The sequence below is a fragment of the Ananas comosus genome, linkage group 9, assembly GCF_001540865.1.
Source record: "Ananas comosus cultivar F153 linkage group 9, ASM154086v1, whole genome shotgun sequence".
NCBI lineage: Eukaryota > Viridiplantae > Streptophyta > Magnoliopsida > Poales > Bromeliaceae > Ananas > Ananas comosus.
In genome coordinates, this window is record NC_033629.1 from 12,083,902 (window position 1) to 12,110,635 (window position 26,734).

A 26,734-nucleotide genomic window follows, 5' to 3' on the forward strand; every position below is an offset into this window, starting at 1 on the left:
ACACCACATCGCCATTGTTCTCTCTCTCTTCATCAACCCAATTACAAATAAAATATATAATTAAAAGTAAGCTTAAATACACACTTAATGGGACCTGTGCCATTCACATTACACTACTCTCTCTTCTTCTTCTTCTTCTTCGCCGGCGTGATCCCCTCCGTCCGCTCGGAGATCAAGACCACCCGCATCGCCGCCGACGCGCGCCCGCTCATCCTCTTCGAGCAGTTCGGCTTCGACCGCGGCGGCTGCGCCCTCGTCTCAATCAGCGGCGTCTCGTGGCGGCCCCCGCCGCAGCTGCAGCTCGCCGACGTCGACCCCATGTCGATGGGATTCTTCCTCGTCCCCGACTCCCTCCTCCCCTTCCTCTCCAACGAGTCCGAACACAGCAGCGACGGCGCTCACGGCCGCCGCTTCTGCCCTCTCGCCAGCCGGTTCGTTGTCCCCGTCCTCCTCCTCCAGGATCTTGAGCTCAATTCGAGCTGCAGCAGGGCGGTTGAGATTGCCCACCCCGACGAGTACAGCCTCCTCTTCGGCAGTTGTCAGCCCGGCGTTGAGGTTTATGCCAAACTCAGCTCGCTCTGAAACTATGTTGAGACCATAAAAAAAAGTCATAAAAGTTTAAGCAGCTAAAGAACGGTATTTTAATATTTTGTGCTGATCATCCACCCAGGTCACGATGGACGTCCGCACGGAGATGTACAACGTGGGGCCCAGCGGCGGCGAGAAAGACTACCTCCCCGCGGGGAAGACGCGGCTCCCGAAGCTGTACTCGGCCTTCTCCGTGGTGTACTTTGCGTTCTTCGTTGCGTGGGCGGCCGTGTGCGCGAGGCAGCGGGCGGCGGTGGAGAAGATACATCTGGTGATGGCGGCGCTGCTGCTGTTCAAGGCGCTGAAGATGGCGTGCGCGGCGGAGGACACGTGGTACGTGCGGCGGACAGGGACGCCGCACGGCTGGGACGTCGCGTTCTACGTCTTCGGGTTCTTCAAGGGGGTGCTCCTCTTCACCGTCATCGTCCTCATCGGCACCGGCTGGTCCTTCATCAAACCCTACCTCCAGGTCCCCTGCTACACCCTTCATCTGAGCCAGACTCTGCTTACTACTATTCACGTGTATGATAGAGTTCAAATGAATCATAGCACATAGCACATGCATCGACACGAAAGATCAGATGTTACGTAATGTCAATCTTAGAAACAATGACTTCGCATGTCATGTTAGATTTTCTCACGTGCAACAAATGCAGGAGCGAGAAAAGAACGTGCTGATGATCGTGATCCCGATGCAAGTGATCGAGAACATCGCGTCGGCGGTGATCGGCGAGACCGGCCCGGCGGAGAGGGACTGGCTGGCCTGGAACCAGATCTTCCTGCTCGTCGACATCGTCTGCTGCGCGGCCGTCTTCTTCCCCATCATCTGGTCCATCCGGAACCTCCGGGAGGCCTCCAAGACCGACGGCAAGGCCGCGCGCAACCTCGAGAAGCTCACCCTCTTCAAGCAGTTCTACGTCGTCGTCGTCGGGTATCTCTACTTCACGAGAATTGTGGCTGCAGCCCTGAGTGCAGTGCTTAGCTACAGGTATATATGATCTCAACATTTTCTGATTTTTCGGAAATTGGTGATGAAAGATCACTAGATGATTGTATAAGAATTTTTGTGGTTTTATACAAAGTTTGGTACTATATATTTATATATTCTGTTAATCGAATTTCTAGTGAGTATTTTTCCGAATTTTTAAAATTTCTGTAGAACTCTGAACTTTTCGAATTTTACCAAAATTTAATCCGAATGAGAAACTTGTGAGTTGTGACTGTGGCTGCAGATTCCAATGGGTGGTGGCGGCGGCGGTCGAGGGCGTGAGCCTCGCCTTCTACGTGTTTACATTTTACAATTTTCAGCCGGTGGAGAAGAACCCTTACCTCTACATCGGCGACGAGGAGGAGGCGGCGGCGGCGGGGATGCTGGAAATGGAAGAAAGATTTGAACTCTGAGTTTCTTTATTTATTTTTTTTTTAAAAAAAATATGATTGTAATAGGAGGTTACTATATTTTCATTGCAATGATTCTATTCATACACAAAATATTTGTTCTCCTTTTTCTTTTCCTATTTTTTATGATTATCTCGATTTTTATTGATTAAGAAAATGAACTTTCAAGAACTTTTAAGCTTATTTAGGCCAATACATCATACACATCATAAGTAGACAATTAAAGGAACCCTAAGGTGGTATTATTACAATTTATTATTTATCTCAATTAAAGAAATATTAGCTGAACAAGTGAACAAGTGGATCCAAAATTGATTCCAATATTTTTCTTAGACAAACAAACTTCTCTTTCACAGCATCAATGAATTGTCCAATGCAAATGTCTACCCTTTCACAGCATCAATTAGAAGGGATTTAAATTATAAATTCCATTCAACTCGAATTAAGTACCCGAATTATGAACAAATGACACTGCAAAAGTGATTGTTTAGGAGCCTCTTAAGAGGATGGTGGCCTCATCTTGCAACACCTTCCACGCCGCCACGACATGCCGCTCTTCAGTCAGGGGTGCTCCGATCGCAAACCGCAGAACAAACTTGCCAGAAAGAACCTACTCGAAAACAGAAAAAGAAAAAAGTTGAGGCTTCATATCACCTGCGAAGTAAAAAACACACCGACACTCGTCCAATTATAGCTCATTTTCAAAAGCGGTTTCCGAACTTCAATTTTTTAGGGAAAATGTCAAAAAGCTCCTTTCCAATATAGCACGATCGCACTTTACTACCTTGTGATTTGAAGAGTAGGAATTCGCGCTCTTGTTGTTAAAACCACGCGAGCACAAAATTCAAATAGAAAACCAAAGGCTAAATTGCAGAAAACATCTCTACCAATATCACGATTTCACTTCCTTCCCTTGAAAAACAAAATGACTTTGTCTGTGTTTCATTAGGCAACAGATATATATTGCTCAGAGTTATAAATGTGAAAATCGCAATGTTTATAGAAGTGTGTCCTGCATTTTAGCCATAACAAACTGAATTATTAGGAGCTCGTTTTCAAATGACCTACAGTTGGAGGGGAGTCCACATATTTTTAAAAAAATTAAAACAGTATATGAGTTCAGAAATTTTAAGGAACTAATGTAAAACCCACAGTATGAGACATGAAGATCTTCCCGCTTCTGTTTACTGCGTCGAGGAGATTGTAGTTCAGTTTATAGCCATCATCTTGGTCATACAGAGGAGGGAGAAGGCGGAAACAAACAAGTGAAAAGGTCCTTGGAGCAACAATCTGTGTTGATTGCAAAAAGGAAAAAAAAAAGGTTTTAAAAATGCCGTTAAGCAGACACGTATTTTTCACCGATAAACACTGAACCGAATGAAAATTCACTACGAAGTCACAAAATTGTAATTTCCTGCAATTAATGAACGGAGCTTCATTTAATGTTACAATTGGGTTCTACGGTCACACTCGGTGGTTGAGTCACTGCCACAGGTAGCAATTTCGGCAAAAATGGGTCTGTACTATGACATTACTACTGGAATTGTGGCAAACTGATTAGCTGCTATGTCGATTATTTCTCATTTAGGAACACCTTAAAGGCATTTGACGACCGGACCCAAGTGTAGCAAATATCGGATCGAGTATAATTTCAACAATTTACAGCGGTGCTTCGAACAACTTTACTAGAACAACACTTTAAGAAGCTTCAGCTGGGCTTAAAAACACAAGTATTCTTGGATAAAGTATAAGATAATACTAATAACTCATGCTAGGCACTTCCAACAAGTTTTTTACTTGGGTTTGGACTTCTCAAGCTGATCCTACGCCAAAAGTTTGTCTCGGCAGTTTTTGCCAATTTATAAGATGCTAAGTTCAACTTTCCTTTTTTTCTTTTTCTGTATGTATTGCATCAATTCTGCGTTGTAATTGATATTTGAATGATCAATTTATCCTTCCAGCAAAAGAAACTTAAAAAAGATCTTTACTGAATTTAAAATGTCAAAGGAGTGGAACCAAAATAATAGAACAAAACTGTTGTTTTCTCCTACCTCAAACCTAGAATCAGAAGAGATGAGCTGTTCGAACTGCTCAGCCAACTTTATGTGCTCTCGGATGTAGCTTTGCAGATTCTCCAAACCATATAGTCTCAAAACCATCCAAAGCTTCAGAGATCTGCAACGAGAGAGAGAGAGAGAGAGAGAGAGATTTCTCATGACCAAGAACAAAGCTTCTTGTTGGTACTGGTGATTTTCTTAAAAGAGGAACTTACATATATATCCCAGCAAATTCATCTATTTATTTATTTACCCCTGCAGAATCTGAATTTCCATACATACCCCTTAGAAAGTATCTTGCAAAAAATACGCTATCTCGAGTTTGAAGTCATCCAACTCAAGTGGAGAAGTTAGTTTTGAAACAGAGTTTTTCAAGAAGCAGCGCTTTTATAAGTACGAGGTATAAATGTAGCCTGGATAATTTTCTAAGGGCATAGAGAAGAATTTAGATTTTGCAAGAATATGTAGAAAAGTTGAAATTTACGAAAATCTATCAGCTTATGTGCCTCAAATAAGAACAGAAAATTTGCTGTCTCATTTGAGCAGTGTATAGATCTTTGACATATAAATCCAGTATCAGACCAAAATCTTTTGAACATTCCTCGGTATCAGAGTCGGAGTTTGCACCTGAAACGGCGTCCAAGAGGAATTTGCCAGTCTTTGAAATCCACAACAGAGTTTTCTTGTGAAGCCTGCAATAATTAGATTAAAGAATCAAATAACAGGAACTAAGAATAACTGCATCAAGAAATTACATCCTTCACATATTTGGGAAGCTATCTAAATTGATGCGATTAAGTCAGTAAAGGAGCTAACCTTGTTTTTCAGAAACTCGGGATTTGTGGACAAAGATTGTATAAGAGCACTTCGGTCCTGTTAGCAAGGAACTTTTATTAGAGAAGAAATCATAACCATGATTGATTTAGAAGTATGAAGACTCGGCAACACTCATGTATTCTTCAGATTTTTGATATAGACTAAGCCCATCGATATTTAAAGCGTAATTAGAATATCGTATGCAAGGAGGAATCGGAAAGTGAATGTATCCTTCAGAAATTAAGATTTGATATTAACAAGGCATGTGCCATACCTTTACCCAAAGCAACGAGCAATCAAAATTCGTAAGAAACCATTTATGAGCATTCATGCAAAATGAATCTGCTTCCTCCACGCCGTCAATATGATGACGGTACTCTGGACATATACAAGCACTGCCCGCATGTGCAGCATCAACATGGAACCACATGTCATGGACCTGGCAGAAAAAAATTTAAACAAATTTCAAATTTCACAATTACACGAGTCTCTGTGAAATAGTAAAAATGTATGGAAACAGGCCATTTTGAAATAGACCCTCCAACTTTATATCTTCAACTGACATCACTTTCACTTTTTTGTGCTTTGATTTGATTCATTTCTGTCAATTACATAGGGATTCAGTTCGGGGTCCTATTTCCAAATGGCTTATAAAGGGAGTTCACCATACTTTTTACAATGTAACAATTGAGACCATCAAAGCAGAACCAAAGTACTCAACTGCAAAGAATTTTCATTGTTAAAGCATAAATTTCTCCACATTTTTATAGATCAATTATAGCTTACAATACCTTAGAAATATTTCCTAGTTTCAATAATGGATCTACAGCTGCTGAAGAGGTAGTGCCCACCTGAAAGGAACAAATTGCTAATTCAATACCTCAGAATTTAGGGAATTGACAAAAGAAAAAGCTATATATGTAAACACTTACCGTGGTTTGCGACTCTATCATGTTTTTCTACAAACTTGATATTAAAAGTATGCTACAGAATTTTATAATTGTTGTTACTATTTGCTTATAAAATGAGCATTTTTTCAAAGCAAAAAAAAAGTTTCCAACAAATTTTCAATTTCCTAAGCAAAAGCAATCATTGATGCCAAACATCTCATGAAGCATTATGCAACAAGATGGCAATCTCTTCGACAAAAAAGGAACAAAAAAAAGAAAAGAAAAGAAACCAAGCAGATGCTACATTCAGAGCCAAAGATTGTAAACAGAGGTTTACGACAAGGCTAGAGGCAAAAAGTTAAATTAAAAAGAATGGAAAATAGAAAGACAGCCATGTAATACCATATGAACACTAGCATTAATGTAAAGAAACAATCAGGAGAAACTTAATATGAGGACAAACCAGATTAAATTCCAAGGAGAAAATATGTACTAACAGAAATACCAATATCAACAATGAAGAGGACAGTAATGTCCATTAAGGTTTCCCATGACTCGCCAACTTAATATAACGATATTTCTGTAAGAAACTGCGTCTTTCCAGGGGTATTTACGAAAATTCTGATTTTACATTGGTAAATATGTATATAGATGATTTTGCAGGGATATATCAGGTAATTATATCAAAGTTTCTCATTCTGATTCAAAGATAAGGAAAAAAATACAGAGAAAGGAGACTTAACACTTGATCCTTACTGTAGCACAGAGGAAAAATGGTATCAAGCCAAATGACAAGTCCTTGGAAATCGCTTCACTGAGTACTTCAGGAAGAAGAGCATAGTTTGAACTGCTATCAGTCTTGAGCACTCTAAAGTTTTCTGGAAATATCCCTGCAATCTAACGTGAAAAGCATATCAGCTCATAACTTCATGAGTAATTAAACGCAAATGATTAGATTATAACTATTTGACAATTTATTATTAGATCTATCAAAAGTATCCAAGCATTTCTCATCAGGAGCTCATTTGAATGATTCAATTTGCTAAACTTAAGGGCTCATTGGAAAATGATTCGTTCTCCCAATTTGTAACCATCGGTTCGAAAAAATCAAGTAGTTCTAGTAAAGCTTGGTGAGATACACGACAAACAATGAGCATGTCTTCTAGAGTTACCCATTGTAAACATCATTTGTTCATTTTGACGAGGATTATGCTGAAACTAAGAGTAAATTGGAGGCACTTTGGTTTTATCAAACATTTAACCCCTAATCTAACAAACTCCAATATATCGTTTTCAAGAAATGAGTAGGAAAGAGTACATAAGAATGCATTCAAACACATAAAAAAAAAATGGAATACCATTGCACAAAAGGATGCTGGTGGAATAGGACAAAATAGCGACACTCAGCACGGTACATGCCAAGGACCAAGCAGTAGGCTGCTTATACTGTTGATTTCAAAGAAGAATAGAACTGTCTCCTCTAATTCTTATTCAATAAATAAATTCAAGGCAAATAACATGATATAGAGCAAATCATAAAAGTAGCTGTCTTTGGAAATTCAGTCGATTTATACTACTAGTGTGAGAATGAGACAAGAAGCCTTATTTTCACAACCACACACTTGACAAATATGATGTTTACAATACCTGGCATGCCTTTTGCATAGCAGAATGTGTCTGATCGGAACAATAAACCACCAGCTTTTCAAGGGACTTTCTTCCAGCCTTCAATAAAATTTTGTCTCTTGCAGCTAATAGAACTACAAGGACAGCTTCGCTTGCTGTTCCTTGGATTACCCCTCCACCTTGCCCTGCAAGATGATCATCAAATATCAGCCAAAGCGAAGCAGAGAAGGCAGGGAAACTAAAGGGATCTTTTTGCATATACACCCATAGCGAAAGCCCCAGAGATTTTGTTTTACCAAATGCCTAGCCACTGCTTCCCAGAGTAATGAAGCCGCTCCGAAAGCCAGCGAAAGCAGGCATTAACAGCGTCGCAACTCTTACCTGTCGAAAGGAACTGCTCAGGCAGCTTAAGCATTTTAGCGAACCAATCCAAAACAATCATCTCCAGCTCCGTCGCGGCAGGAGACGCTATCCAACTGAACCCAATGATATTGAAGCCGGCGCTGAGCATCTCTCCTAGGAACCCAGCAGTGCTGCTATTAGACGGATAATAAGCAAAATAATCAGGGCTCTGCCAATGAGTGATGCCTGGGATTATCTTCTGACGTATATCTGCGCACGAAAACTTTTCTTAATCCTCATATCCCTTTTCTTGCAAATATTAGAAGGCTTAATCAAAACAGAGAAGAGAATCCCGAGATGTGAAGTACAGTGAAGTAGTATCACCATCGAAAACATCTTCAAGATTTTCAGGTTTGCAGGGAGCCGAATCAGGTAGGAGCTCCTTAAGATATCCTGGCTGCGGGGAAAGGTACTAAGTTATAGATAAAAAATATATGTATGATTAACACAAACATGAAATGGAAAACCATCTTGTTGTGCTAAAATGAAAACAACAAAGTATCACAGGAGATGCCAATGAAACAAACAAATTTACGCAGATCATCGAGATTAATTTCAATAAACAAGATTTTGAGACTGAAAATGTAAGTTTTAATTTGAAGCTTCTACTTCTATCATAAATAATAACTAGTGAAGGGACCCGCACTTTACAACGGATACAAATTGTAGCAGTAATTAATAATAAAAAAATATTAAATATTTTCTTGTGTATCTCACTTGGTACATCCACCAAAGATCTCTCACTGTTGGCGGAGGATATGGACTCGACGATGCCTTCTCCAGCGATGGTGATAGTGACGGCAACGATGATCCCTCCGATCACAGCAAAAGGGGAAATCGGGCGCGCATTCGTGAGAGAGAGAGGGAGCGAGGGAAAGAGGCGATGGTGTATAGCAAAAGATGAAAGATAGAGAATTAATGAATAGATTGAAGATAAAGAATTGAAAATCCGGTGGAGGAAAGAAAATGCCATGATGAATAATTGGAGATAGAGAGGCTATGATTGTAGATGGTAATGAGACAATTTAAATATACTAATTGGAAGTTTGGTAGTGGGACCGTTTGCATTAACTGAAAATATAGTAGAGCGAAGGGAAATGGTCATAATAAATAATTGTAGATAGAAACGATACAATTGTAAATGATAGTGGGACCATTTAAATACATTAATTAAAAGTTTGGTTAGTGGGATAGTTAAAATGTATATTGAAAATTTGGTGAAGGGAAGAAGAAGAGTCACATGCTAGTGAGAGTGAAGGAGAATTTGCCACGTGGCAATAAACATTGGGAATTCATATAGTTTAATAGATAGATAATGAGAAGAATGTTAGAGCTTCCTCGAGAAGATCAATCCAAATTACTCTAACTCTAGCTAATCCAATCTAGAATCTCCTAGTTATTAATGGAAGTGTAGTCCCATTTGCCAAATTTGACAAAACTGCAGTTGAACTAGACAAAATTCATCATTAAACATTCTAAGACAACTCAAATCAAAACAATTACAAGCTGAGCTTTAAGAAAGGGGTTTTGGATAAAGTTTGAGGAGCAAAACCTCTCACCGTGAAGGGAAATAAAAATTAAGTAAAAATAACAAAAAAAAAAGAAGATAATCTTTTACCTTAACTTGGCTAAGAACGGGAAAGGATTCGATCATTTTGTAGTAATCGGCGATGAAATCGACCATTTTGTGGGCGTACTCCCTCAGCTGCTCCGAATCCATCGGCTTCAACTCGCTCTCCCTTGAAGAAGCATCAAAATAAAGTTCATATTAAAAGAGAAAAAAAAAGAAAGGAAAGATCAGAGATTTAAGAATGAAAATATTAGAGTTAAAAACTAACATTGGAGATGGAAAGAGAGAGAAAAAGAAGAAGAAGAAGGAGGAGAAGAAGAAGAAGAAGAGTGTTGGGAGAAAACGGAGGGAGTGGGAGAGAGAGTGTTCTGTTCTCTCGTGTGTTTGGTGGAGCGGATGATTTTGTAATGGAGGGGGGAGGGGTTTCCTGGGACCGGAGGGATCCCGCCCCTTATTATCAGATTAATTTAAATTGGGCCTAAAATGCAGATTTTTTTTTTTTTAAACTTCGAAAAATTTATTTATTTTTCTTAAAATTTTAAATTGATGCACTTAATTTTCTCCATCAAAGATTTCTTCTGTTAATTTTTTATAATTTATATCAAAAAAACTTTTAAAAATAATAAAAATATATTAAAAATAATTTTTTTTATGTATAACAAGTACGAATAATTTGATCATTTTCCTCTTTTTCATCACGGTCCGTAATTTTGAAAGTTTTAAAAAATAATATAAATTTTTAAAAGTTAAAAAAAGTAAAAATAATGATATTTACAATAATTTTTCTGTAGTTTAATCATTAAACTATCTATATCGAAGAGTGTAGATTAATTTCATGAATAATTAGCAGCGGAATTATTCTTTAAGCAATAATTTTCTATGCAATCAATTGTAAGAAAATCATACAGAAATCAATAATAGGGCTATTCTCTGTACAATTGGTTAGACAAAAGTTTTGTATGGTGCTCCACATATAACTTTTGTAAATCGGAGCTTNATGCCAATTAAATTCTAAAAAAATAATTTGTATTATTTAATTTTTTAATTTATTTAGTATGAATTATTTAATAATATTTATATTTTAAAATTTAATTGTATAATTTATTTTTACAAGCTTAATTAATATATTTTACATAATTTATCTGTCTATCTTTCTAACACATTAAGTAATGAGTCTAAATTTTATATCAAAATTTTTTTCAAATTACTTATATAGAATAAATTAAAAAAATTCTTAAAACTAAAATTTTTAAAGATTAAATAGTTGAACAAAATGGCATGTCATAGGTTCTACCCATTTTTATCCATCAAGCATGAAGAAATTACTTCCCTGCACCCAGTGCACCATGTCACTCGGGCACCACAGCACCATTCCCTTCATTTTAGTTTTTTTTAATATATAAAAAATACTTTGGACACGAACAAAGTTTATAATATTTTAATAATTATACAATTTGATGAATTGAATTCAACTTTAAAATTATAATTTACAATTATCTTCTCATAATTTATATTTTTTTATTAATTAAATATATCAATATATACTAATTTATAAGGTATTATAAAATTTATTTGTAAGTTTAGCCAAGAGAAAAAGGGTCAAATAATGCTGTTATTATATTTCACACCATGTTGCGATTAAAAGAGTAGCAACGCTTTNGCTGTTATTATATTTCACACCATGTTGCGATTAAAAGAGTAGCAACGCTTTTCTCTCATCGAAAATTGTCCAATTTCTACAAATTATATTTTTTTATTAATTAAATATATCAATATATACAGTTTTGAGGGCTAGAATAAAATTTATTTGTAAGTTTAGCCAAGAGAAAAAGGGTCAAATAATGCTGTTATTATATTTCACACCATGTTGCGATTAAAAGAGTAGCAACGCTTTTCTCTCATCGAAAATTGTCCAATTTCTACAAATTATATTTTTTTTGGTTTGGTTAAACTGTACATCCGATTAAATTTTATTCTAGCCCTCAAAACTTTTAAGCGTGACATTTGAAAACTTGGAAATTTTTAATGAAAAGCAATTGACAACCCTGCTGAAGCTTCAGCTTCATCGTTCAAAGGATCAGGCTCTGCTGCTTCTGCTGGTAGTTTCTCTCTCTCTCTCTCTCTCTCTCTTGATGTGCTTGTTGCTCAACCCCAATTTAGACCGAATCTACAAAACTAAAAAAATAATTTGATTTTTAAAATTTTAAAATTAGTAAAGTTTTTTATACAAATTGGCCAAAGTTTAAAGACTAAAATTTTTTTTTTGAGAAAAGATAGCACGCTATCTGCTTCATTTATTGGAAGTATGAACTAGGCTACAGGGGTGAGGCACCTAGGGCCTCGAGAAAACCACATCAATCAACATGAAAAAAAAGAAATCTAATTTGGTCGAAGGAGGAGTTCTCAGGATTTCAACAGCTGCTTAAACTTGTGGACGGCTAGCACTGGCTCAAGCTAGATATTTCTAAAAATCAAGTCATTTCTGACCTTCCAAATGGTCTATCAGCAAGCAACTAATTTAGATAGGCTGTTACTCGAATTTTGTAATCCTTTCTTGACCATCCACCTATCTTAGACGCAATTTACATCGTCGCCTAGCTCCCTATCCTGAACACCTTTCACCCCCATCACCATGATGAACTTGGTGAAGACGCACTATGTGAACAGGTGATCTACTGTCTCTTCATGTGACCTGCACAACACGCAGGCTGTGTCTCCAGTCCAACCTCTCTTCACGAGGTTATCAGCTGTAAGTGGCCTCTTTTTGAGGACTAGCTAACATAACATTTTTACTTTGAGAGGCATTCGGAGACTTCAAATCTTGTCAGCACGTGCGTCCCTTATACCCCCATCACTCAACATGGTATAAACCGATCTGATCGAAAAATGTTCGTTGCTACACCATCTCCTCAGTATCGTATCTGGTCTTTGCACTACTTTATATCGGCAAACCCTTTCCCTAAGTGCTGAAAGGTTGGATCTCAGCCCAGGCGAAATAGCAGTCTCAACTCCCAGGATCCTAGTCCAATTCTAGTTGTCACTTCTGAAGCAATCCCTTACCTTTAGTAGTTTGCGATTCGTCGTAGCATAAATCTCTGGGAATACAGTTGTAGGGTGGTTTCCCCACACCAGTGATCCAACCAAAAGTCAATAGAGCTCTCATTACCCAGTTTGTAGGAGATTCCCCGTTTGAAAATATCATTGGTGCTTAATTAGGGCTCCCTTCCACCAGTATGAGAGAGGCCTGAAATATTTTTCCTCCCTCAGTGGTTGTCTTTTTTGATAGTATAAAGCTCGAATGATCTTATTCCATTGTAGTTGTGGTGTTGTATGGAATCTCCACTACCATTTGGCCAGAAGGGCACGATTCATAATGGCTAAGTTTAGGATGCCGAGCATGTCTTCTATTTTGCTTCTACAAACGTTCTTCCATGCCACTAAACAGCCCTTGCCTGAGGAATTACTTCCGCTATTCCAGAAAAAATCTCTGCGTGTGGCCTCTATGCGCTTGATCACCTATTTGGGTGTCTTGAAGACTGACATGAAGTAAAGGGGTAGGTTGGTTAGGACAACGCTGACCAAGACGAGTCTACTCCCCCTTGATCTTGAAGACTAACATGAAGTAAAGGGGTAGATTGGTTAGGACAGCGTTGACCAAGACGAGTCTACTCCCCCTTGAGAGCAGTTTAGCCTGCCATCCATTGACTCTATGTTGGATTTTCTGGATGATCCGCCACCATGCCTCCTTTAAGGGGGGGTCTAGAAGAGAAAGGAAATCCTAAGCGGTAGGGAGAGTGCCAACTCTGCAGAGCAAGTTTGATGTTTTTTTTTTAGCAAGTTTGCTGTTGGATAGCATATTTAGGTTGTACCCTTTTTTTCCCATCAATCATAAGAACTTAGTTCCTTGCACCCAGTGCACCATGTCACTTGTGCAGCACAGCGCCATTCCCTTCATTTTAGCTTTTTTTTTAATAAAAAATATTTTGTTTATAAAATAATTTTATAATGTTTTACGAGGCATACAACTCAATGAATGATTTGCAATTTTTCATTCATGATTTGCAATTTTTCATTGATATCTCTTACCTTACAATCATCAATTAAATATTTTTTATGTATAGTAATTTATAAAATATTATAAAATTGGCTTGTTTTGCGTTAAGCGCACCAAAAGAAAAAGGACAAAAAAAAAGAAGAAAGGGTCTCCACATGGACGCCTAAAGAAAAGGGACAAAAAAAAGGGTCAAATAATGCTATTACTAGTGACAGACCCGCGCGATGCTGCGAATATAAAAATATTTTAATAATAAATTTTGATTTATATTTATATATATTTTATATAGTTTTATAAGTCTAATTATTGATTAAGTAAAAGTTATATTTAAAATAATTTAATAATTAAATATGTTTAAAGAAAAATAATTAAAACTGGTATATGTGCAATATAAATTTATATAACAGTTTATTAATAATTAAATTATTTTGTAAAGATTTATGTGAAAAAGATTTGAGATAAATCTATTCAAATAATTTAAATAAATCAGTAAATAAAAGAAAAATAAATAGTAGAAGAAATTGTTTATAAAACTATATTTATATATATACAGAGAGACACACACTATATTTATAAATTGTTATTCCAGAAATTTAAATTTTGTATTTTTTCATATGTCGCCATTTTTCATGATTTTGATTGTATCTACCAGAATAGATTTTATTACGCAATTTATTATGCGTATTATTAATACAATTAATTAATTATATAGGGTTTAAGCGTTTAAATTTTGAAGTTTGAAATTTAGAAATAAATATTATAAAATCTAAAATCTGGAGCTTAAAATTTGAAATTATAAACTTTAAAATTGTTATATTTGGTTTAGATTTGTAGTTATCTAAATTGGAGTTAAATCCTAATCTAATTAGGATTATATATAATTTAGATTTAATTTGGCATATATGGATTATAATTAGGAGTATAATTCTAATTGAATTAGAATTAGACTCTAATTAGGAGACATGTATTATATATACATGCTATGGCCAAGTTAATGACGCCGCGACCAAAATTAAGGCCATGCAACCCTCTAATTAATTAGCCAAACGTTGCCTTTCCTTTTGTTGGTGTTCGGTGCTTGGTCGTGGAGCGGTGCTAAATTAATTAAGCCAAGTCATGCACCTTGTTCCGTACGGTCAAGATCGCGCAATTCTAATTTAGCCATGCACCAAGATCCAAAGTTAATTAATTAAGTGGCATGTTGGTTTTCCGTATGGTGAAGGAGCCGAGCCGGTTTTCTGGAGTTGCTTGTCTGCGGCGTTTCGGATCTAATTAAGTTTTGGTCTTTTGAGAGATTTTCTTGTACTCCCGCCTTTCGACATTAATAAATTATTTGCTCCGCTTCGCGCCGTGGACGTAGCCAGTTGCCGAACCACGTAAATATCGGTGTGTTCAATTTCTTATCTTTCTTTTCTTACATTAATATTTTCTGGATCTATTTTTCACCGTTCCGATTTTAACAAAAATTTTAAATCTAGAATTTTAAATTTTAATTTAGAACTTAAAATTTTATATATATATAATGTGTGTGTTGTGGTCGCGCGTCAGTGTGTGTGTAGGAAGAAGAGAAGGGATGGGTTGGACACCGTGTCACTGTAAGGTCCCCCAAACCTCCTTTAATGTATTAGAAGAAGATTTTACACCATGTTGCAATTAAAAAGGACAAATAATAGCATTATTATTTAACACCATGTTGCAATTAATTAAAAGGGTCAAGTAATGCTATTATTTTACACCATGTTGCAATTAATTAAAAGGGTCAAATAATGATATTTTCTAACACGTACCATGTTGCAATTAAAAGAATAGCAATGCTTTTGTCGAAACGAATAGCGTCCAATTTCTACAAATTGTATATTTTTTTGGTTTGGCATGTGCTATCATATAATTTTTGTACCTTTGATTAAATTTTATTCTAGCCCTTAAACTAGGGGTGGCATTTTAAAACTTGGAAAAGCTACTACTTTGTGAGTTGCTGAGAAAGTTCACAGCTGACACTCAACATTATTGGCTGTTCAATACTGATGGGTCAACCCTTTTGGTCATTGATTGTGTTCATCTGATCATTTGAGGGGGAACTAGAGAGCTAGCTATACGTGAAACATGGCTTTGGCCTATGTAGCTCAGTCTGCTGTGTCGATCGTAATCGAGAAGCTGATCAGCACGGCCGTATCCTACGTTTGGGAACGCTGTGCCGGGCCGAGCGCCATGCAGGAGGAGATCCAGAGGCTTCAGCAGGCTTTTCCACGGATTCAAACGATTTTGGATATGGTCGAGAGGGACCAGACTGTCAGTACGAAGCAAAACAAGGGGCTGGACGCCTGGCTGTGGCAACTCAGAGACGCTGTCGATCAGGCGGAGGACGTGCTCGACGAGATGGAGTACTACAAGCTGGAGAAGGCAGTGCAAGCCGGAGATAACAAGGTACTGTTGGGGTTAAAGTCTGGAATTTGATTTAATTTTACAGATATTTGATTAAATCAATTAACAAATAAATATTCAATTAAAGACAAAATTAAATTAAAAGATAAAGGGTTTCAAAAAATAGCTAGGTGAGACGTGTAATGTAATGTTCGAGAGTAACTTTAGTCTCTCTGCGTGCTTGTCTTCGGCTAGTTGCTCTAGCGACACAACACTTCGGATTATTCCGATCTGTTTGATTGTACGGTCTCAAATAAGTGCTCGATTGAATGTTAATTCGGCTTTTAAAATCTCAACTTTAGAAAATAAGATATGATAGAGTAAAAAAAAATTTTAGTTAGGATCTCATATATTTCTCTCTTTTATTGTCTTTTTTATAATAATATATAAAGTTGACGGTCGAAAAGAAGTTGTAGGACGTTCCGCTAAAGAGGAGTACATGATCCTGCATCTCGTGGAAAGCGGTGTACCCCGTTTTTCGGATAGAGGAGAGAGAGAGAGAATGCGTCGTGTAACTTCCTCATATTAAATATATTGTATTTAAATTAAATTTTAAATTAAATCTTTTAATTATCTATTTGATTTAAATTAAATTTTTTAACTTAAACTAATTCCAACAGGTACAACAAGGTACTGCACTCAACTTAAAAAGGAAGTTTGCTGATTTTGCTAACAATATCTTTGGAAATGATGACACCTTGACGAGGTTGAGGGAGGCCGTGAAGGCGTTAGATAATGTTGCTGCTACTACTGAAACTTTACTTCAGCTTGTTTCGCAGCTATACAATTCGGATGTTAAGCGTCAACAGGAAGATGAGATACGAAATGCCCGTGAGACTAGTTCCTTCTTAACTGAGGATACGATTTGTGGTCGAAACACGGAAAAGGAAAGGATAGTTGAATGGTTAACAAAACCGACAAGCGATGAGCAGGAGAATGCTTCTGCCACTGTCGGAAAGGTCTCGGCTTTTGCGATCGTTGGCATGGGTGGGTTGGGAAAAACCACTCTCACGCAGTTCATCTACCACGATGAAAAAGTGCGGCAGTGCTTTGACTTGGTTATGTGGGTGTGTGTTTCCGATCAATTTGATGTGACCATGCTGACAAGACAGATCTTGGAAGCGGCAAAGGTTTGGGATAGCCTTGGAGACAAGAAACTTAATACAATTCAAGAGATTCTCAAAGAGAAGCTGATCTCGAAGAAGTTTCTTCTCGTGTTGGATGATGTTTGGAATGATGATAAAATACTTGAATGGGATAAATTGGTGGCTCCTTTAAAATTCGGCAAGAAAGGAAGCAAGATTCTCTTGACAACACGGATGGATTCAGTGGCGAATACAGTAGCCAGAGTTCTACAAGGTAAAAAAGAATCTTTAAAATTGAGTGGGTTAAAAGAAGATGATTTTATACTGCTTTTCAATAAGCATGCCTTTGCCGGAGAGAACATTGACGATCACAAAAACTTACAATTGATCGGTCAGCAAATAGCAAGGAAGCTTGGGGGATGTCCGTTGGCAGCAAAAATTTTGGGCGGATACTTGAACTCTTGCATGGATGAAAAATGCTGGAGAAGAATTTTGAATGAAAATTTTCTAAATTTGAAAGAAAGTGAGGACAACATTAGGATGATTCTGAGATTGAGCTATCATCATCTGCCGACAAGCTTGCAAATTTGCTTCAGATACTGCAGTATATTTCCTGAGGATCATGAGTTTGAAAAGAATGAGCTTATCCGTATGTGGATAGGTTCTGGGTTAATCAAGAAACCAATACATGAAAAGCGAAGCTTAGAGGATATCGGAGAGGAGTATATAAACCATCTAGCAAGAAAATCCCTTTTTGATATCAAAATAAGCGAGTATGGTTCTAACCGTAAACAACGTTATGTCATGCATGATCTGTTGCATGATCTAGCTCAGCTTGTCTCTTCAGGGGAATGTTTGGGAATTGAAGGTGATGGTTCTGGAGATATTCCCAAAACAATCCGCCACATATATGTCAACAAGGTAAACCCTCATATGATCTCCCATCTCAAGAACTTACGCACCCTTATTATTCGTTTAAACAATGATTATGATGTAGTAGCTTTTAATGAGGTTCTAATAGAGTTAAAAAGCTTACGCTTTCTACGAGTGGTGCATGCAGATGACTATGAGTTTCCAGATGAAGTTGGTAAACTCATTCACCTCCGCTACCTTTCCCTCTCTCCATGGGCTGTCAGAGAAAATAAGATATCTATTCTACCTCAATCTGTGTGTAGACTCTATCACCTAGAAGTAATGGAGCTTTGGGGAATGATTAAAATAGATGATTCGACACTGGATGGAATGAGCAATCTTGTTAAATTGAGGCTGCTACGTACTCCTTATCAAGAAATAATGGACAGGATTCCTTGGATTGGCAAACTAACATCACTCCAGGAGTTACATAATTTCCATGTCCGTGAGGAGTGCGGCTACAAGATAGATCAATTAAAAAACCTGCAAAACCTCCGAAAACTACACATTTGGGATCTGGAAAATGTAAGGAGTTCCGAAGAGGCTGCGGATGCCAACTTGATTGAGAAAAAATATCTTGATAAATTGTCACTCTTTTGGTCTCCGAATCACTCTGTTGGTCTAGAGGTAGATGAGCCACTTCTTGATAACTTACGACCACATACCAATCTCAAGGAACTAGAAATTGCCGGATATGCCGGAGTTAGTTCTCCACATTGGATGACGGCGATATCTTCTCTTTCTAATGTAAGGTCTATCAAACTATCCAACTGTGAGAGATGGGAGAACCTCCCACCTTTTGGGCAACTTCCTTTGCTCAAGTTTCTTAATTTACGAAGCATGCGGGCTGTAAAGAAATTATGGTGCTCAACGAGTGTTGGCGGTTGCGCCTTTCCATCACTAGAAGAGCTAGAATTGAGTAGGATGCCAAACTTGGAGTTGTTCGAAGGTGAGCACATGTTTCCTCTGCTTAAAAATTTGGTTATAACTTCTTGCCCTACCTTGAAGGGTTTGCCTGCTTTGCCTCTCACTCTAAATAAATTGAACATTTGGACGGTCGGATTGACTTCTCTTCCGATGATGCAACAAGATTGCAGTAGTGGCGAAGGACGAGCATCGTGCTCATCATCATCGCGTCCGGCACTTTCTGAATTAATAATTGATGAGTGCCCAAACCTCACATCTCTAGATGGATTCATGTTACAGCAACAATATTTTCCTGCCTTGAAGAGTTTATCCATTAGAAAATGTGATCTAAGGCATTTGTTGGAAAAATTCTTCCAAAAACTTCCCTCCCTCGAGGGTTTGGTTATACAAATGTGCCCCAATATCACGACGCACAGGATTCTAGACGATCGATTGCCTGAGACACTTGAAAGGCCCACTGTTGTCTCAAGCGGCGATCTCGATTTGTCGCTACTCCAGGAGTCATTGCCAATACCGACCTCTCTAGTCACCTTGTTCCTTTATGATTGTGCGAGCATGACATCCCTTCCTCCGGCGACAGTTTTTCCAAGGTTGTCAAGACTCCGCATCTGGAACTGTAAAGAGCTGTCGTCATTGGATGGGCTACAATCTTGCCCCTCGCTCGAATCCTTGTCCATTGACGGTTGTGCAAGCATGACGTCCCTTCCTCCGGCGGAAGTTTATCCACGGTTGTCGGAACTCCACATCCGGAATTGTAAAGAACTGTTGTCACTGGATGGGCTACAAGCTCTCCCCTCGCTCCAATCCTTGTCCATTGAAGGATGCGACAAGCTCATCGAACTTTCACTCGGCGTCACTAGTACCAGCCCCACAGATATGGTGCTGCGCCCTCCAATGGATCTTCAAATCCGGAATTGTAAAGAGCTGTCGTCACTGGATGGGCTACAAGCTCTCCCCTCGCTCAAATTCTTGTCCATCGAAGGATGCGACAAGCTCATCGAACTTTCACTGTTGCAACCACCATTAGACCTCACTAGTACCAGCCACACAGGTGTGGAGCTGCTTTGTCTTAAAATTGACCGGCAAGCTCTGTTGCGCGTCGAAGCATTGAGAAACCTCAGCTCTGTTAGCTATCTCATAATAAGAGATGGTACCGAACTCACATCCCTCGACGAGCAATGGCTGTTGCAAAACCGAAACTCCCTTCAACGCTTAGAAATTCATGAGGCCTCGTCTCTTGAATCCTTACCAACCAGTATGATACATCTTCAAGCCCTGCGTCATTTATTTATATTTGATGCTCCTTTGCTTCGGACGATTCCGGAACTGCCCACCTCAATGAAATCTCTTGAAATTAGCGGCTGTCGCCCCGAGTTGAAGGAGCACATAGAAGGCTCTGGAAAATTCGCCAATATTTCTTGTGTGGAGGTTACTCAAAAATTCCCTTTAAGAAAAATATCGGGTATGCCCCATCTTTGTACTATCTCTAACTCTCTTAAATGCAACTTTTTCTTCTCAATATTATTTGCATCTTAGGCTTGTCTGACCCTGTCTTTTTTTTTTTTTGNAAATGGATGGCAGCGGAGCCTGTTTGCTACTGATAGTATTCCAGCTCAACTCTCTCTCTCTATATATATATATATAATTTGTTACATACGTATATTTTTATATTATTTATTACCTTAATTATTAATTAAATAGATTGAAATAAAAAATTTAATAATAAAAATAATTTAAATTGGTTTATGTACAACATAATTTTTTGTAAAAACTTATTAATAATTAAATTATTTTATAAAGACATGTATGGAAAAAAAAAGGAGAGAGGAAATGATTAAAATAATTTAAAAAAATTTATATAAAGTTAAAATTTAGAAAATTTAATAGATATATTAACCGTTCGTTATTAGTTATTTAATTTTATTTCGTAAAAAAATAATTAATTGAATTTGGTCAAATTTTGTATAAAATCTAGTAAACATTTTGTCTAGTTAACAAAAATTAATCATAAAATCTTAAAAATGAATTAGTTAAAAAAATAAATTTGAGGGATCTATTTCAAAGCATCATAATCGTAGAGGTGGTCTTCACAAATTTTACCTTTTTTTTTTTGGTGAAAATGTATAGAGACTTCGTAAACTTTTAGTTTTTGGACTTAGATAATTTTTGTTGGCTTAAAGGGTCAACATCCTACCGTGGTAGGAAGTCTAATCACATTCGAAATAGCGTGAGGCTGGATTGGACTGAGTTATGTTTAAAATAGCATGAGGTTGGTTGGGCCGAATCATAATCAAAACCTGTGAGCATTGTATCTTTATGTTTTTAAGTGAATTGGTTGTATACCGATTAACGGCGTGTTTGGATAAATGAGAAAGTGACACTTTGATCAATATTTTTTTTTTTTTTTGAGAGATAGATAGCACGCTACCTGCTTCGTTTATTTCATTTAGAAATAAACTTAGCTGAAAATGTGAATCAATTAGAATTCGAACTTGGGTCTCGGGTACCAACCACCAAGCCCTTTACTACTTGCTCTAGGGACGGTCGGTACTTTGATCAATAATATTAAAAGTTGGATTGTTGGCTAGTTGAATTTTCTCCTCAAAAAGAAAAAAAAAAGAAAGAGGATTGGTTGAATCATTCAATACTTCACATTTTTTATTTAATAATTTAGTACCATTGCATAAATCATAAAGTTAATTTGTATTATATAGTGTTCTCGTTTAATTATACATCCGTGATAGATATATTCTCTTTTAGAGATGATACAATTCTTTTTTTCCTTTTCTCTTTACTTATTTTCTGCATGTGTACTTGCATTAAGTTGCTTTCTAGTTGCCTGATCTTATGCTGCCATATAAGTTGCATCAGTATTTTTTCCAAAGTAGGTAATTGTGTAGGTCACTATATAGTGTATTTGTTTGAAATTCTAAAAATATTTTTTCCCAAATTGATAGACCTTTAAGCTACGAAAATTTTGTACAACCCTTTATATTATGGAATGCATGATTGATATGTTTATGTTTCAATAACAGCTTGAGCTTAATTTGCCTTCAAATTAGGAGCTCGATCAAATTTATAATCAAATGGAGCTGATTGCAGAACAGAAAATATGAAAGCATCGGCGGATTTCTGCTTCGACAAAGTTCCCCTTTCATGTTGTAATTGCTTGATGAATGTTGGAAACATGATTTTCTCTGATACCAATTGTTGGAATCAATACCTATGCTAATACCAATTATATAACCCAAGATCTAAAATAGAACAAAATAATATAGAGAAGAGATATTGGAGGAGGGAGAAGATACCTAAACTAATACTTTATTAATAAAAAGCAATTAATTACATTCTGAGCAACACCTATACAACCATGTCTACTATGGCTTCTTCATCTAATTAACCCACGCCTAACTATATATAGCCATCAAATCATAACAGATGATAAATCCAACTTTTACTTTGGATAATTACAAATCCTATTCAATGTATAATTTGGATATACTCTATCTCTCACTAAATTTTAAATTAAGTTTGGATTATTATTTCCAACATCATCCCTTAATCCAAACTTTATCTTCAAGCTACAAACTCTATGAAACGCACACTTTGATTTGGCAATTTCTGTTGCTGTTGTTGTCTTCGTGTTCGAGTTGTGCAGCATAACGCCTGTCCAATTATGTTGCCATGTACGGAATCTTTGATATCTGTAATACTGATTATCCACATTATCCTTAAAGATCCGCGGATTCCTGCAAATATCTTGAAAAACATGTAATTTGAAAAAATTGGATGGATATGAATTTTGTAATTTTGTGGTAACCGAGGAAAGTCTGATCGACACGGATGGTTGTTCGGTACATTGATCTCGATTTGTGCATTTTCATGTGCTTTCTGTTTTCGTAAATCTAATTTGTGATCTGTATTTTCGATCACATCAAAATAATGGTAAACTTTCTCCTTACTTTGTTGCATAATTTCTTCATCAACATAAATTTCTTCAATCATATTATCATTGTGAACTTTCTCGTCAGCCTGAGTCGCACCGTTTTGATCATCAACATATTCTTCACGAATCTGATTTTCTTCATAATTTTGATCAGATTTTTCTTTCCAACTTTCTTTGCAAATTGGGACTTCAATATCTTCGTTGTTGGATTGAATTTCTTCTTCTTCTTTAATTTTATTCTCTTCCTGCAAATCTTCTTCTCCAATTTTCGATAACATTCTCCACGCTTTTCGTGCCGTCTTTATCGTTGAAATTTTTCTAACCAAAGATAGATCCATTACTTGAAAAATATATGATAGAGCTTCTCCATCTCTTTTTTTAAAATTCTTCTTTACCAAATTCTTTTTCATAATTTCTATTCTCCACTACATCCCACAAATCTTGGGATTCTAAAAAATATCGAATGATGATTTTCCATTGTTTAAAGTTCGTTCCATCAAACTTTGGTAAGTCAGGTTGAATAAATCAATTATCTAAATCCAAAAAAAAACTTGAAAATCCAAAAAAATAAGTTTCGGATTTGTACCTTTTGTTTGGATGACGTTCTTAATTCATCGAGATCTCGCCGAATTTTCTGTACTTCGGCTTGGTTGCCTAGCCCTTCTGGCTATCTAGTCAATTAAGTCTTCTTTGATCTCTTCACGGGCTCTTCTCGCTCTCTTTTCGTAAAGCGTCAGAACCACCTGCTGTTGTTTGTTGTGCGGGGGCCAACTTCTTCAAAGCGATTCCTTGCTTCGGTTTCACCTGAACGTCACCTAAGTTGATCTGCTACGAGTCACTTGACTTTGACGTAGCTATCTGGTACATTGGATCTATATTCTTTTCGAATATGCTGTCATCTGGTTAATAATTTGCATGGTACTTTCTGACTCTTTTCGGCTCTGATACCAATTGTTGGAAATCCGGTTAATAATTTGCATGGTACTTTCTGACTCTTTTTGGCTCTGATAACAACTGTGATGCTCCAACTTATTCCGGCTCATAACTAGCTCTGATACCAATTGTGACGCTCCAACTTTCTAGAGAGGTCACCCATTTTAGAACTACTCTAATCCTAACACGCTTAACCTTCTTAAACTCTTGGATCTAACTACCGCCTAAGATGCTTTAGTCAGGTGTAATATTTTCTTATTTAATGAATCTTATTTTACCCGCATATTTTCTGTTTTAGTTTTTCTCTCATTTATGATTGTATCAGCTTTTGCTTGGCTTAATCGAAATTGAATAAGCAAAGCTCGAGCTTGGCTTAATTGTAAACAAGCCGAGCGACACCGAGCAAAAGTTTTTCAATAAAGCCCTCAAAGTTACACGCATACCAAGCAAAAATTCTTTATATACAACACCAAAACCACAACACAAAATGCTTAGCAATAGAGAGAGGGGAAAAAAAAAGAAAAGAAAAAGCACCTGCACTTTTCCCATTACAACACTAAACACCATTTAACAACCCATCCCTTCTCCACCTTCCCAGATTTTATTCTTTTGTATAACCCCCACCGCCTTAAAACTAATAATAAGAAAGAAACATACAGGTACTGACCAAGGAAGGAAAAATGTTTACTATAAATTAAGTTTCACCCTTTTTGGTCCCTTTTAGGTCTTCTGAAGAAAACCATGTGTTTACCTTCCCTGTGGCCGGACCGGACCTCGAGGCTAGGGCCGGCCCAGCATCTGCGATCGGTGCACCATGTCGACCATGGATTGCGTCTGATAGACACCAACAAGGTTAGCACTGTCGGTCGGTTCCCCCGCGCTGTTGCCCTTTGCATAGAATGCGAGCTCAGACCAGAAAGCATGTACGCGCGGCCTGTGGTTCGGTACCTTTGATGATCCGCCGTCCTCTCCTGCAACTGCTTTAACTCTGCATCCAGCGCCAAACAAAACTGATCGCCCGATATTGCCGCCCTGGACTCCGATAGTTTCTTTCTGAATTCTTCCAGCACGGACACCGCCTCAGTAAGTGCGCCCCTTTCCACTGCCAGCCTGGCCGTTGACATGGCCTCTGCGGCTCGCAGGCGGTTCCACTCTCGATCGACCTCAATCGAGACTTCTTGATCTGCACAAAACTTTGGCCCTTGGATTGTCACTTCATCTTGCAATTCTACACGCTCCTTCGTCCTCGAATCTTTGTAGGCGCAATTCACTTTCACTAACATCGTAGTCTCTTGCTGCGATCGTGGAATGTTCACTAAAACAAGAAAATCCCTCTCTTCGTCAGCATATATGTCACCGACTTTGATCGATCCTCTTCGAGAATCAGTATCCACCTGATTATCGTACCCTCCCGACTTAAGAGAATTGAGAAGCACGCCAGGATCCGAGCACTCTAATTTTACTTGCATTTCTTGCACAACCGCGCTAAGGAGCCCGCCGATGCACTGTGCGAACGCGTCCTGAATCGCACTCTCAGTTTCAATAAAAGAGAAGGTTCCACTAGATGTCTCGGCGATCGAATGCAAGGCAGTTGAATCGTGATCGGTGCCAAATCCAAAGGCGTGGATCGGAATTCTTTGGCCTGAGCCAAAGAATGGATAACGGGATAAGCGGCCTATAGTCTATAGAGGCTCCGCTATTGTTAGAGGAGATGGTGTACGTATCTTGTCCATCGGAAAGAAGGATTATGCTACCAACTGGATTCTTAAGACGCCGTTGATCGAACACCTTGGCAGCTTTCTTCAATCCCTCTGCTATGTTGGTGCCGCCGTTAGCAACCAGCGATCGAATTGACAGCTTGCAGGGCTGCATGCCTACCAATCTCTGACATACGACGGAGGTGGAAGAGCCGACGGGCCATGGATGAAAATGCAATGACGGAGAGCCGATCAGACGGACCGAGATTTTGGATCACAAACCCTAATGCGCGCTTCAAAAGTGCAAGTTTCGTTCCCGCCATGCTGCCACTTACATCAATGACCGCGACGAGGTCTATAGGAGCACGCGAAGATTGCACGCTCGTCGAAGTAGGATGAGGGGCTTTGACATGTATCAATATAGTAAAGTCTTCGTGCGATGATGATTGTGGAATCGCAGAGAATTCCGGATATGTCCTTAACTCCACTCTTCTATCAGATTCAGTTTGGGGAATTTGAACTGTTTCGGACTGCAAAACTATAGGCTCATCATCATTGAAAGCGGCCGGCTCTTCATCACGGTAGAGAGGAAGGTACCGGTGCACCTGGCTCACAAAGTCTACGACTGGGTTCGCTTGAGCTTGTCCGAGAGTTACGTCAAAGGCGGGGGGGCTGAGGAGGGGAATCTCACTCCATTTGGCTCTACAAACCGGACACAGAGAATTACCGTGCTTTATGCTCGATGAGATGCAGTGGAAGTGGAACATATGAGAGCATTCTGCAGTGAAGAGCGCATGGCCGCAGCCGGCCGGTTTCATGGCACAAAGGCATATGGCACATATTCTCTGAAAATGTGCTTTTTTTTAATGAGACTTGTTAGGGAACTTGTATAAACATGTGAAATAGAAAATAGATTACAAAAATAACAAGATTGCATCTGGTATAATAGGTTTCATATTTAGAGCTGAAGGGTGAACTAGAAAAAACAAATGTACTCAAACTAGATAACAAATATATAAAAAATTGATCATACAGGCTAAATTTTGCTTACATAGAACAGAACAAGGTACAAAATTGAAGCGCTAATTTTAAGCAATAATGCACCAAAAGAAAGTTAATATGGTTACTAGGAATTTCATTATCAGCAAAGTCAAACACAAATATATACTAAACATTTTAGAAAATGATAGATCCAAAATCTTCTTCTGGTTTTTTTTTTTTTTTTTTTTTTTTTTTTTGTCTCATATTAAACAGATTATCAAAAGGAGTTCCAGGGCCTTTCACTCAACTGAATACCAGTGATTAGAACTTGCATCCTATATGTAATTGTACACTGCGTACGTACATATTATACATACAAAGAAATGTGTCCGATTACATTTAAATATAGCCAGATAAATAGCAGGCGATCA

The 26,734-nt window shown here is 37.8% G+C and overlaps 3 protein-coding genes and 1 pseudogene across 4 annotated transcripts; 2 read left to right on the forward strand and 2 right to left on the reverse strand.

Moving 5' to 3' along the window:
• On the forward strand, window positions 33-2,011 carry LOC109715738 (protein GPR108-like). The gene is made up of 4 exons (XM_020240879.1): window positions 33-555; window positions 671-1,057; window positions 1,245-1,576; window positions 1,821-2,011. The coding sequence occupies exons 1-4, from the start codon at window positions 88-90 to the stop codon at window positions 1,987-1,989; spliced, it is 1,356 nt and encodes a 451-aa protein (XP_020096468.1). The 5' UTR covers window positions 33-87; the 3' UTR covers window positions 1,990-2,011.
• Window positions 2,271-9,786, reverse strand: LOC109715733 (tyrosine decarboxylase 1). Of its 2 annotated transcripts, XM_020240871.1 has the most exons (14): window positions 9,616-9,786; window positions 9,396-9,516; window positions 8,495-8,590; window positions 8,102-8,174; window positions 7,757-7,987; window positions 7,397-7,560; window positions 6,506-6,646; window positions 5,651-5,710; window positions 5,134-5,298; window positions 4,860-4,916; window positions 4,671-4,735; window positions 4,038-4,161; window positions 3,139-3,276; window positions 2,271-2,596 (listed from the first exon to the last, which is right to left on the reverse strand). In XM_020240871.1, coding segments are annotated over exons 1-14 (1,560 nt in total). In that variant the 5' UTR covers window positions 9,618-9,786; the 3' UTR covers window positions 2,271-2,473. The 2 variants fall into 2 exon arrangements, with proteins under 2 accessions (XP_020096460.1, XP_020096461.1); XM_020240872.1 differs by lacking the exon at window positions 8,495-8,590 and having other exon boundaries at window positions 9,616-9,785.
• On the forward strand, window positions 15,451-20,282 carry LOC109714808 (disease resistance protein RGA2-like). Its single transcript, XM_020239514.1, has 2 exons — window positions 15,451-15,825; window positions 16,443-20,282. The coding sequence occupies exons 1-2, from the start codon at window positions 15,505-15,507 to the stop codon at window positions 20,280-20,282; spliced, it is 4,161 nt and encodes a 1,386-aa protein (XP_020095103.1). The 5' UTR covers window positions 15,451-15,504.
• Window positions 24,320-26,140, reverse strand: LOC109715261 (annotated as a pseudogene).